General features: G+C 54.0%; 1 protein-coding gene across 1 annotated transcript in view; it reads left to right on the top strand.

Moving 5' to 3' along the window:
- The first annotated feature begins 4,210 nt into the window (after nt 1-4,210).
- ARRDC5 (arrestin domain containing 5) overlaps nt 4,211-12,948 on the top strand; it is a 16,894-nt gene continuing 8,156 nt past the window's right edge. Inside the window, exons 1-2 of the mRNA XM_008053289.2 lie at nt 4,211-4,483; nt 7,140-7,345. Of these exons, the coding sequence (XP_008051480.1) occupies nt 4,231-4,483; nt 7,140-7,345 (459 nt within the window). The 5' untranslated portion in view covers nt 4,211-4,230. The remainder of the gene's footprint in view (nt 4,484-7,139; nt 7,346-12,948) is intronic.

Genomic DNA, 12,948 nt, shown 5'->3' with positions numbered 1-12,948 from the left:
CGCCGGCCTCGGCCCCGCCCAGCCCTGCGCGCTCTGCTGGGCGCGGCCGGTGTGCAAAAGGGCTGCGTGGCAGGACCTGGGTCCCCCCACATGCCTGCGCCCCGGGAGCCCTGGGGACCCCAGAGTAGAGACCCCCGGGCCTCGGAGGCGCACTCGCAGCTCTCTTCCTTGGCCACGCACTGGCCAGCAGTGCTAAGAAGGCCGGAGTCAACGTCCAAATACTGCGAGAGAACGTGGGGGCCCTCCGGGAGTGACCACCTGCCCCCCGATGGCTGGCTTAACCGCCCCAAGCCCCACTGCCTAGCGCCGGGCCCGCCAGTGCTACCCACCCGCAGGGCTCGTTTGCTGGTTTTTCCCCGTCTCGTTTTCCCGCCTTCTCCGAGCTGTCCGGGCGGGCAGGGCCGCCCTGCCCCCTCCGCCCTGTCTGTTCCACGCTGGCCAGTCCTGGCGGGCACACAAGTGACCCATGCTGGTCACCTACAAAGCGTCTGGACAGGGTGCTGTGAGCTGGAGGGCTCGACAGCTGGCAAGGCAGACCCAGTTGGTGGTCTCATTCTTATCTGGGGCAGACAGGCACGAAATCAATAAATAAAGCAGATCATTTAAGATAATTCCTGGTAGCAGGATCTCTGGCGACTAGAGGGTGGGCTGGCGGCCGTGTGGGGGTGGGGAGATGGCTGGTCCGGAGGGGCGAAGATGGTGGGTCTCTTGGAGAAGGTGACATTTGAGCTGAGACACCCAGGACAGATACATCTAAGCAAGGCGCTGGAAAAGGCCTGGAGGTGTCCAGGGAGCAGGAAGAAGCCGGTGTCTCGAGGGGGAGGGGATGTCAGCTGAGTGACATACAATACCTCAAAGGTCACTGGGAAGACTTGGGTCTTTCTTTTTGAGAGCTGTGAGCAGAAAAATGGGTGGAGTTTTGGGAGCTGATCCTGGGTGACCAGGTGGTCTCAGTGTCATTGTAAGTGTCCTGGTAAGTGAAAGAGGGAAATGACACAGGAAAGTGTGACAATGGAAGCGGGTTGGCATGATCAGGCCAAGAGGGAAGGAATTCAGAAAGCCTCTACAAGACAGAAAAGGCGGTCAGGCCCGATGGCGCAAGCCTGTAATCCCAGGACTTTGGGAGGCTGAGGCAGGAGGACTGCTTGAGCCCAGGAGTTTGAGACCAGCCTGGACAACATAGCAAGACCTCATGTCTACAAAAATAAATAATTCGCTGGGCGTACCACTGTACTCCAGCCTGGGCAACAGAGTGAGACCCCCAACTCAAAAAAAAAGAAGATAAAAGGGACAAGAAACTGACTCCTTGAACCAGCTCTGGCTGGCGACACCCTGACGTTAGCCCCCAAAACTCGTCAGACTTCTGACCTCCAGGACTGTAAGATGACAAACCTGAGTTGTCTCAAGCCACTGAGCAGGTGGCATTTGTTACAGCAGCCACGGAAACTGATGCATTCTAATCCATGAAGCCCGGCTGGTGCTGTGGACTGTCTCTAACCTCAGCACTTGGTCAGTGCTACTGAACATAGTCTAAATCCTCCGTCAGCAGCCAGGCAGGAACCACGCCACAAGTGCCAGCAGGAAACAAGCAGGCCCCCCTGAGTGTGTGAGGCGAGCTCCTTCAAACGACAGCCCCAGCCGCAGGGGCCAGGCAACATGGCTGAGCATGTTCTTCTTGTCCATGCGGTGCAGGGGGCCAGCCCAGGCACCCTGGATAGCTAAGTTAAGCAACACAGGAAGACGTATCTAGCTTATCCTGAAGAACAGGCCTTGAGATGGCAGGTGTGGTGGCTCACATCTGTAATCCCAGTCATTTGGGAGGCCGAGGCAGGAGGATCGCCTGAGCCCAGGAGTTCAAGACCAGCCTGGGCAACATAGCGAGACCTTGTCTCTAATAGAAATTTAAAATGAGCTGGGTGCGGTGGCACATGCATTTAATCCAAGCTGCTAGAGAGGCTGAGGTGGAAGGCTCGTCTGAACCCAGGAGGTCGAACTGTGGCAAGCCCTGATGGTGCCACTGCATTCCAGCTTGGGAAAGCGTGAGAGTCCGTCTCAAAAAAAAAAAGGCTAGGTGTGGCGGTGCACACCTGTAGTCCCAGCACCTTGGGAGGCAGAGGCAAGAGGACTGCCTGAGCCCAGGGTTCGAGACCAGCCTGGGCAACTTGGCAAGACCTCGTCTCTACAATAAATCAAAAAATTGGCCAGATGTGGTGGCACACACCTGTAGTTCCAGCTACTTGGAAGGCTGAGGTGGAAGGATTGCCAGAGCCCAGCAGGTCGAAGCTGCGGTGGCCGGGAGCGGCCACTGCACTCCAGTCTGGGCGACAGAGTGAGACTCAAAAAAAAAAAAAAAAAGCTATCACATCAAATGAAGACACAACAAAGAAAATGAAGCCTGCCACTCTGGTGATTGGGTATTTTCAGATACTGCCTCTGCCTCAGTGTCCTTCCCCGCTAGGCAAATCCGGCACCAGGAATAACCGCCAGGGTGCATAGAGCTTCAGATTTTCTTTTGCAAAATGATACACTCTCAGAGGTCATTGAGTCATTCAACAAACGTTTATTGAGGCCTCCTCCACATGTCTGAGCCAGACTGTGGGTCAGGCAGATAGAGGTGAACACAAAACCGACGGACACAGATCTCAACCTGGAGGGAATTCCCATCCCACAAGAGAGACCCAAAGCATGAAGAAAAATGTCAGCCGTGCAGGGAGAGGGTGCTTCATGATGGTGACAGTGTTCAAATTGGGTACACGCTGCTTTAAGTGTCTTCAATACACACTGGATTTCGCATCCTGGTCATATATCTATAAATTTTTTTTCTAATACAGACTGATACATGGAAAGCCATTAAAATAAAAAGGGCCGGGCGCAGCGCCTCACAACTATAATTCCAACGCTGTGGGAAGATTGCTTGAGCATAGCACTTCAAGACCAGCCCTGAGTAACATCATGACACCCCCATCTCTACAAAAAAATCAAAATGAAAAGCAGCCAAGTGGGGTGGTGCATGCCTGTAATCCCAGCTACTCAAGAAGCTGAGGCGACAGGCTCCCTTGAGCCCAGGAGTTGGAGGCTGCTGTGATCTGTGATCGTACCACTGCACTCTAGCCTGAGCGACAGACCCTGTCTCGAAAATAAGTAGTTAAATAAATGAATAAGGCCAGGCTCGGTGGCTCAGCCTGTAATCCCAGTGCTTTGGGAGGCCAAGGTGAGTGGATTGCCTGAGCCCGCAGGTTCGAGACCCGCCCGGGCAACTTGGCGAGACCTCATCTCTACAATAAATCAAAAATGAGCCGGGCGTGGTAGCGCACGCCTGTAGTTCCAGCTACTTGGAAGGCTGGCGGAAGGATCGCCGGAGCCCAGCAGGCCGAGGCTGTGGTGGCTGGGAGCGGCCACTGCACTCCAGCTGGGGCAATGGAGTGAGACTCCAACTCAAAAAATCAAATAAATAAATAAATAAAATGAATAATAAAGTAGAATGAAAATGATTGTCTCTCTATGACCCCAAACCAAGGTGCTGATCTGAGAAATGCACACACCATTTTATTTATTTATTTTTTTGAGTTGGAGTCTCACTCCGTCACCCAGACTGGAGTGCAGTGGCTGCTCCCGGCCACCGCAGCCTCAACCTGCTGGGCTTTGGCGATCCTTCCGCCTCAGCCTTCCGAGTAGCCAGAATTACGGACGCGTGCTACCATGCCCAGCTAATTTTTTGATTTATTGTAGAGATGAGGTCTTGCCTGCCCAGGCGGGTCTCAAACCCACGAGCTCAGGCAATCCACTCACCTCAGCCTCCCAAAGGCGTGGGATTACAGGCTGAGCCACCGAGCCCGGCCAGAATTCTATTTTAAGAACCAGTGAGATTAGCCTGCCATGGTGGCATGCACCTGTAGTCCCAGCTACTTGGGAGGCTGAGGCGGGAGGATCGCTTGAGCCCAGAAGGTGGAGGCTGCAGCGAGCTGTGATCGTGTCACTGTCCTCCAGCCTGGCTGACAGAGGAAGACCACGCCTCAAAAAACAAGGAAATAAGTAAGGGAGTGAGGACTAGAAGATTCCCAAGTGACCCAAACAATAGCCCTGCCTCCTCCTGTGGCCACCAGGGTCCCTCTTCCTGGAACTCTGGGTGAAGTGATGTCATAGATGGATGGCCTGACGACGGTGAGGGAGCCGGGAGTCCTAGTAGCATGGGGGTGGAGGAAGGATGTTTCTCCACCTCCCCAACCCCCCATGTCAGTGGTGAAGTCACTCGAATTTGTGCTGCCCCAAGATGCAGTCTACCTGGCCGGCTCCAATGTGGACGGGCAGGTGATTCTAACCCTGAACAGCACTCTGGTGGACCCCATCGTGAAGGTGGAGCTCGTGGGAAGGGGTTACGTCGAATGGAGCGAGGAAGTCGGGGAGTCCCGCGATTACAGCAGGGATGTGATTTGCAACAACAAGGCAGACTATGTACATAAGACAAAGACCTTCCCGGTGGAGGGTAAGGATGAGGCCAGCGGCCAGCTCCAGCCATCATAGGAACCTGGGTCTGGGAAGTAAACACATCCAATAGTCTATCAACAACCCCCTAGAAAAATCAGCAACAGGCAGAGGCCTGGTTGCTCCCTAGGAGGGAGGCCGTGTAGGACAATGACCATCAGATACACAAAACACAAAAATAGCAAGACACTAGGAACCTCCTGGGAATCCAGATATTCCAGTGAAGTTCAAAGTAGCCTCCTTGGGAAATGCCATGCTCAGTCCGATGACTGCCTCTGAGGGGCCCATAAGAAGTCTTACAGAGGCCAAGGCAAGAGGATCGTCAGAGTTCAGGGGTTTGAGACCAGCCTGGGCAAGTTGGCGAGACCTTGTCTCTACAATAAGCCAAAAAAAAAATTAGCTGGGCGTGGTGGCGTGTGCCTGTGGTTCCAGCTATTTGGAAGGCTGAGGTGGAAGGATGGCTGAGCCCAGCAGGTCGAGGCTGCGGTGGCCACGAGCATGCCACTGCACTCCAGCCTGGGCAACAGTGAGACTGTGACTTTAAAAAAAAAAAAGAAGAAGAAGCAGCCGGGCTCTGTGGCTCAGCCTGTAATCCCAGCACTTTGGGAGGCCGAGATGAGTGGATTGCCTGAGCCCGCGGGTTCGAGACCCGCCTGGGCAACTTGACGAGACCTCATCTCTACAATAAATCAAAAATTAGCCGGGCGTGGTAGTGCGTGCCTGTAGTTCCAGCTACTTGGAAGGTTGAGGTGGAAGGATCACCGGAGCCCAGCAGGTCGAGGCTGCAGAGGCCGGGAGCAGCCATTGCACTCCAGTCTGGGTGACAGAGTGAGACTCCAACTCAAAAAAAATAAATAAATAAAAATAAAAAAAGGAGTTTTTTTCTGGTTATTTTACAAATAAATGTTCTTCTGGCAGTGAAACCCAAGGAGATAAAATAATTCCAGGGCAGGCATGGTGTCTCACACTTGTAATCCCAGCACTTTTGCAGGCTGAGGTAGGAGGATCACTTGAGACCAGGAGATGGAGACCAGCCTGGGCAACACAGTGAGACCCCATCTCCAGGCCGATAGTCCCAGTTACTTGGGTGGCTGAAGTGGGAGGATTGCTTGTTAGCTCAGGAAGTCAAGGCTGCAGAGAGCAATGATCAGCCACTGTCCTCCAGCCCAGGGACAGAGTGAGGCCCTGTCTCAAAAACAAAACAAACAAAAAACTGGGGGGAAGCTCTGTAGTCCCAGGAAAAGAGTAGAGGCAGAAGCGTGAAGGAGACCTTTTGGGGAGGTCATGGAGAGGCCCCAGTTTTGCCAGTCCTGATCTGAAGACTGGACAGATGTCAGGGAGTCCGAGCTGCCAAGGACTCTCTGTCCTATCCAGAATACGTTTGTGGGGAAATTTCCGGGTATGCCATGGTCAGCAGAACACGTGGCCAACACTAGGCTGGACAACGTTTAATTTTAGACTCTAAATTTCAGATTGGATGGTCAGAGAAGGTGTCTCCAAAGAGGTGACGACTAAGTGGAGATCTTAGGGACAGGAAGGCTCCCATGTCAGACATGAACACTCAGCGATCATGTTATGACCTCTCTGGGTCTCAGTTAACACATCTATAAAATGAGAAGGAGGTTGGGTGTGGTGGCTCAGGTCTGTAACCCCCGCGCTTTGGGAGGTTGAGGTGGGAGGATTGCTTGAGTCCAGGAGTTCAAGACCAGCCTGGGCAATGTAGTAAGAACTCGTCTCTTAGTCAGGCATGGTGGTGGTACCTGTAGCCCCAGCTACTCGGGAGGCTGAGGCTGGAGGATCACTTGAGTCCAGGAGGTTGAGGCTGCAGTGAGCTGTGATCAAATCACTGCACTCCAGCCTGGGAAACACAGCAAGATCCTGTCTCAAAAAAAAAAAAGGAAAGGAGAGATCTTACCTCATAAGAATGCGTTGAGGACTTAATGATTTAATGGCATTTAAGATAGTTTAGAATAGCGCCAGGCAAACAGTAAGCACTTAAAAATGTCTACTACTCCCAGTGACTCCCAAAACAGCCCTGTACAACCTCAAGCATTGGGTCTTTTTCACATATCCAAGAGCCTGAATTTCCCCCTCAAAAGCTTGAACCTGAAGTGTCAGATGGGCTGATGCATTTATTTTATTTGGTTTTTGGACAGTCTCACACTGTCACCCATGCCAAAGTGCTGTGGAAATATCAGAGCCCACTACAGCCTCAACCTCCTGGGCTCAAGTGATCCTCCCGCTCCAGCCTCCCAAGTAGCTGGGACTATAGGCGAGGGCCACTACACCCGGCTAGTTTTTAGATTTTTTGTTTTTTTGTAGAGATAGAGTCTCACCATGTTGCCCAGGCTAGTCTCAAACGCTTGGCCTGTTCGAGATCAGCCTGGGCAACATAGCGAGACTCTGTCTCTATACAAATTTTAAAAATTAGCTAGGCATGGTGGTGCCTCCCTATAGCCCCAGCTACTCCGGAGGCCGAGGAGGGAGGATGGCTTGTGCCCAAGAATCCGAGGCTGTGGTGAGCTGTGATTGTGCCACTGCACTCCAGCCTGGACGACAGAATGAGAGACCCTGACTCAAAACGAAAGGGGGGAAATGAAGAAAAAAAAAGACAGATGCTAGAACCTTCTGATGGCGTCGGTGTGTTTTGCTTTCAGATAATTGGTTAAGTGCAGGCAGCCACACCTTTGACTTCCATTTCAACTTACCTCCCAGGCTTCCTTCCACCTTCACCAGCAAACTTGGCCACGTCTCCTACTTCCTGCAAGCGTCCTGCATGGGCCGGGAACACGTCTTAGCCAAGAAGAGGACGTATTTACTGATTCAAGGCACGTCAGACTTCCGCAGAGAAAACTCATCCCAGGTACGGGCGGCGGGAAGACAGGACGTGGAGGAGGAAGGGGAAGGCTGAGTAGACGGAGGAGGGCAGGGATGGCCCCAAAAGGGAAGAAGGGAGGGGTGCTGGCGACTCCCCAGGCCTGGCGATTTCACAAAAGGCATGTCCGAAACTAAGACAGGGCCAGGCACGGGGGCTCATACCTGCCATCCCAACACTTTGGGAGACTGAGGCTTGAAGCCAGGAGTTCAAGACCAGCCTGGGCAACATAGCGAGACCCTGTCTCTAACAAATAAAAAAACCAAAGAGAAAGCTGGGCGTGGTGGCTCACGCCTGTCATCCCAGCAGTTTGGGAGGCAAAGGCAAGGGGATTGCCTGAGTTCAGGGGTTCGAGACCAGCCTGGGCAATTTGGTGTGACCTCATCTCTACAATAAGTCAAAAAACCAGCCGGGCATGGTGGTGTGTGCCTGTGGTTCCAGCTACTTGGGAGGCTGAGGTGGGAGGATCGCCTGAGCCCAGGAGGTCGAGGCTGTGGTAGCCATGAGAGTGTCACTGCACTCCAGCCTGGGAGACAGAGTGAGACCGCACCCTGCAAAAAAAAAAAAAGGAAGAAAGAAAGAAAGAAACTAGGACAAGAACTAAGTGAGTGGTTCTCAGCTGGGGCCATTAGACTCCCATAAGGGACATTTGGCAATGTCCGGAGACATGTGTGGTTGTCACGACCAGGGCTGTTCCTGCCATGGAGGGCGTGCGGGCCAAGGACACCACTCACGTTCTGCGGGGCTCGGTGCGGCCCTACCCCAGAGAGCCACCCAGCCCTGATGTCCACAGGGCCCAGCGGGAGACCCTGCTTCACAGAGGCCCTGCCGTGACACTCTGGGTGGGAGAGAGGCCTGGACATCCGATGGCTCCCGCAGGCCTTTGAGCCTTCAGATAATGGAGGGGGTGGCCCCCACGATGCCAGGGAAGGGGTGGCCTCAGCCCCAAGGGAAGGGGAGCTGTGCACGCCCGCTAGGCGGGCTGGGGCTGGGGCCCCCTTCCTGAGGCCAGGTGCAGAGGCAGAAGTTGGCGGGCAGTGCAACATGGGCCAACGTCACCTCACTTCCCCGGAGAGTCATCTGTCCTGAGAGCAGCGGGGTAGGATGGCAGATGTCACAGGGCTGGCGTTTTAGTTCTCGAGGTCTAGGCTAAAATGCCAGGGCCCCATCTACCTGCTGTGTGACCCTCTCTAAGGGGTCTCGCTCTGTGCCTCTACTTCCACGTCAGCTAAATGGGCGTGGAAAGAGTGTTGCCTAGCTGGGCGTGGTAGATCACACCTGTAATCCCGGCACAGTAGGAAGCCAGGGGTTCGAGACCAGCCTGGGCAACTTGGTGAGACCTCAGGTCTCTACAAAAAGTCGAAAAATTAGCCAAGCGTGGTGGTGTGCAGCTGTAGTCCCAGCTACTCGGGAGGTTGAGGTGGGAGGATTGCCTGAACCCAGCAGGTCAAGGCTGCGGTGAGCCATGATTGTGTCACAGCATCCCAGCCTGGATGACAGAATTAGACCCTGGGAAGAGCAGTTGTTTGAAGGGACACAGCAGCCCCGAGATCGGCAGCCCTGAGTTCAAGCCTGGGATCCCTGACCCCAGGCCACGTCCCCTCGCTGGGCCCCCTGTGGGCACCAGTCTGCAGGGCAAGGGGGCCCCAGGCAGAACAGGGGAGGACGTGGCCTTGGGTCAGATCCAGCTGTGGATGACGGCCTCAAGAAGCAGCAGCCTTCGCGGAGCCTCAGTGCCCTCATCTGTACAATGGGGCGATCCCATGACTTCCCTCCCTGGGGGCTTACGGGAGTTGCAAAGAGCTCGGCACAGCATGGACAGGTTGGAGATGCCAGCGAGTAGGGAGGGCTAAGTTTAGCTTCACAGCTCCCATCGTGGTGACCACAGCACAGGGAGGATAAAAATATTGTGTTTTCCCAGGCGCGGTGGCTCACGCCTGTAACCCCAACACTTTGGGAGGTCAAGGCAAGAGGCTTGCCCGAGCCCATGGGTTCAAGACCAGCCCGGGCAACTTGGCGAGATCTCATCTCTACAATAAATCAAAAAATGAGCTGGGCATGGTGGCGCATGCCTGTAGTTCCGGCTACTGGAAGGCTGAGGCGGAAGGATCGCCAGAGCCCAGCAGGTCGAGGCTGCGGTGGCCGGGAACGTGCTACTGACCTCCTAGCCTGGACGACAGAGACTCCCACTAAAAAAAAAAAAAAAAAATGTAGCCGGGCTTGGTGGCTCAGGCTGTAATCCCCCGCCTTGGGAGGCAGAGATGAGTGGATTGCCTGAGCCTGCGGGTTTAAGACCCGCCCGGGCAACTTGGCGAGACCTCATCTCTACCATAAATCCAAAAAAAAATCAGCCGGGCGTGGTAGCGCGCGCCTGTCGTTCCAGCTACTTGGAAGGCTGAGGCGGAAGGATCGCCGGAGCCCAGCAGGTCGAGGCTGCGGTGGCCGGGAGCGGCCACTGCACTCCAGTCTGGGCGACAGAGTGAGATTCCATCTCAAAAAAATATATATATTTAAAAATATATATATATGTATATATATATATATATATAAATAATATTTGCTTTTTTTCTGAGTTAGGGGTCTTACTCTGTTGCCCAGACTGGAGTGTAGTACCATGCTCATGGCCACCACAGCCTGGACCTGCTGGGCTCAGACGATCCTTCCACTTCAGCCTTCCAAGTAGCTAGAACTACAGGCGCACACCACCACGCCCGGCTCATTTTTTGATTTAGTTGCCAAGTTGCCCAGGCTGATCTCAAACTCCTGGGCTCAGGCAACCCTCCTGCCTCGGCCTCCAAAGTGCTGGGATTACAGGCGTGAGCCACCACGCCTAGCCATCTTTTCAAGCGCTCAGAGTTGTCTTGACCAGTCTGGTTACAGGAGGCCTCAGGGAGGAAGATGTTTGAGCAGAAAGTTGGAGGAAGGGGGGAGAAAGCCATGGGGATGTCTGGGAAAGTCCCAGGCAGAGAAAACAGCCCGTGCAAAGGCCCTGCGGCAGGACCATACCTGGTGTGTTGGAAGCACAGTAGCACGGCCTGTGTGACTGGAGCAGAGCGAGTGAGGGGGAGAGAGGGAGGAAGGAGGGGGCGGGGAGGTGACAAGGCAGTTGTGCAGGGCCTGGTGGCCCACGGGGAGGACGTGGGCTTTGACTCCAAGGCATGTGGGAGCCATGGAGGGCTGTGGGCAGACGGGGGAGGGTCTGACTCAGGTGCTCATAGGCACCCTCTGGCTATATTGGGAGGGCAGACTGTGAGGCGAGGAGGCCGGTTAGGGAACAGAGGCCACCGCTATGGTCCAGTTGAACAACGTGGCTTGATCAGATAGGCAGTCTTGAATCCCAGCAGACCGCCCTTCTCAAGGAGTCGGGCCCTCCCTCCTCTGTCCACAGCCCTCCATGGCTCCCATCTCCCTCAGGGCCCAAGCCCAAGTCCTCCCCGCGGTCCACCAGTCCCTGCACGACCTCCTGCCCCGTCCCCTTCCCGCCTTCCCTTTTCCGTCTGCTCCAGCCAGGGCCTTGGCACGGGCGGACCCTCAGCCTGAAACACTGCGACTCTCCTATCCTTCCTCCTCACCCTTCAAATCTCTGCTCAGAAGTCAGATCTTCGGTCATCTCCATTGCTGAAGGCAGAATAATCTGCCCCAGCTCTCACAGGAGGCAATTTAGACACATCTACAATTTAGACACATCTATCAAAATCAAAATGAAGCTGGACTCTGCCCCAGCCATTTTCCTTCTAGGAATTTCTCCCACAAATATTCTTCCATATGTGGGACATGGCCTCAGGTTGCACTGTTTGTATTGTCAAAAAAACTGGAAACAGGCTGCGTGCGGTGGCTCACGCCTGTAATCCCAGCACTTTGGGAGGCTGAGGCAAGAGGATCACTGAAGCCCAGGAGGTCGAGGCTGCAATGAGCCATGATCGTGCCAGTGCACTCTAGCCTGGGTGACAGAGACCCTGCTTCAAAAAAAAAAAAAAAACGAAAAGTGTACAATTCACTGGCTTTGGTATATTTACAGAATTGTACAACCACCATTACTATGTAACCCCTAGAATATCTCTTATCAACCCAAAATGAAACCTTGCATCTCTTAGCTGTTACCTCTAAAACCTCTCAGATTTTTTTTTTTTGTAGCAACAGGACCTCACTATGTTGCCCAGGCTGGTCTCGAATGCCTGGCTTCAAGTGGTCCTCCCACCCCAGCCTCTCAAAATGCTAGGATTCCAGCCCCCCGGCACCCACAAATCCACATCCTGTCTCTGTAGACTGGACTGCTCTGGACATTCTTTTTTTTTTTCTTTTTTTTTGAGTCGGAGTCTCACTCTGTCGCCCAGACTGGAGTGCAGTGGCCGCTCCCGGCCACTGCAGCCTCGACCTGCTGGGCTCCGGCGATCCTTCAGCCTCAGCCTTCCGAGTAGCCGGAATTCCAGGCACGCGCCACCACGCCCGGCTGATATTTTAAAAATTTTATTGTAGAGATGAGGTCTCGCCTGCTCAGGCGGGTCTCGAACCCGCGGGCTCAGGCAATCCACTCACCTCAGCCTCCCAAAGGCGCGGGATGACAGGCTGAGCCACCGAGCCCGGCTGAACATTTCATTGAAACGGAATCACACCCTGTGTGTCCTTTTGTGTCTGAACCTCTTGCTGATCATCCTTAAGGTCCAGCCACATCATGGCCCGTGTCAGAGGCTCCTCCCTCTTCACGGCTCAGTCATAGGTCACATGTGGATGGACCACGCTGTGCTGACCCATCATCTACTGATGGACACTTGGGTGGTTTGCACAGTCATCGTGCTGTGAACGTCCATATGCAAGTCTTGGGTACTAACTAGGAGCAGAATTTCTATATCATGTGGGAACTCTACATTTCACTTTTCTTGTTTTGAGTTGGAGTCACACTCCGTCGCCTAGGCTGGAGTATAGTAGCACGCTCACTGCCACCCCAGCACCGACCTGCTGGGCTTTGGCAATCCTTCTGCCTCAGCCTTCCTCATAGCTGGAACTACAGGCAATGCACTACCACGCCCGGCTCACTTTTTGATTTATCGTAGAGGCAAGGTCTCACCAAGTTGCCCGGGCTGGTCTCAAACCCACAGACTCACACAATCCACTCGCCTCGGTCTCCCAAAGTGCTGGGATGACCGGTTGAGCCACCAAACCCGGCCTACATTTCACCATTTCAGGGGTGGCCAAGGCAGCTGCACAATTCTGTCCCTGCCAGCAGTATATGAAGGTTCCAATTTCTCCATTTCCCTTTCACTGTTTTTTTGGGTTTTTTTTTGGAGTTGGGGGTCTCACTTTCTGGCCCAGACTGGAGTGCAGTGGCATGATCACAGCTCCCTGCAGCCTCAACCTCCAGGGCTCTGGCAATCCTCCCATCTCAGCCTGCCAAGGAGTTGGGATTACAGGCACCACCACACCCAGCTAATTTTTTGACTTTGTTTTTTTTTAGAGAGACTAAGTCTCGCTATGTTGCCCAGACTGGTCTTGAACTCCTGGGCTCAGGCAAGCCTCCAACCTCGGTCTCCCAAAGTGCTGGGATGACAGGCATGAGTCACAGCACCTGGCTACTTCTTTTTTTTTTTTTTTTT

This window comes from Carlito syrichta, unplaced genomic scaffold (genome assembly GCF_000164805.1).
Source record: "Carlito syrichta isolate Samal-C Ts95f unplaced genomic scaffold, Tarsius_syrichta-2.0.1 Scaffold288028, whole genome shotgun sequence".
NCBI classification, from domain to species: Eukaryota; Metazoa; Chordata; class Mammalia; order Primates; family Tarsiidae; genus Carlito; species Carlito syrichta.
The sequence above is the reverse complement of the archived record's forward strand: the minus strand, read 5'-3'. Positions and strand labels throughout refer to the sequence as shown.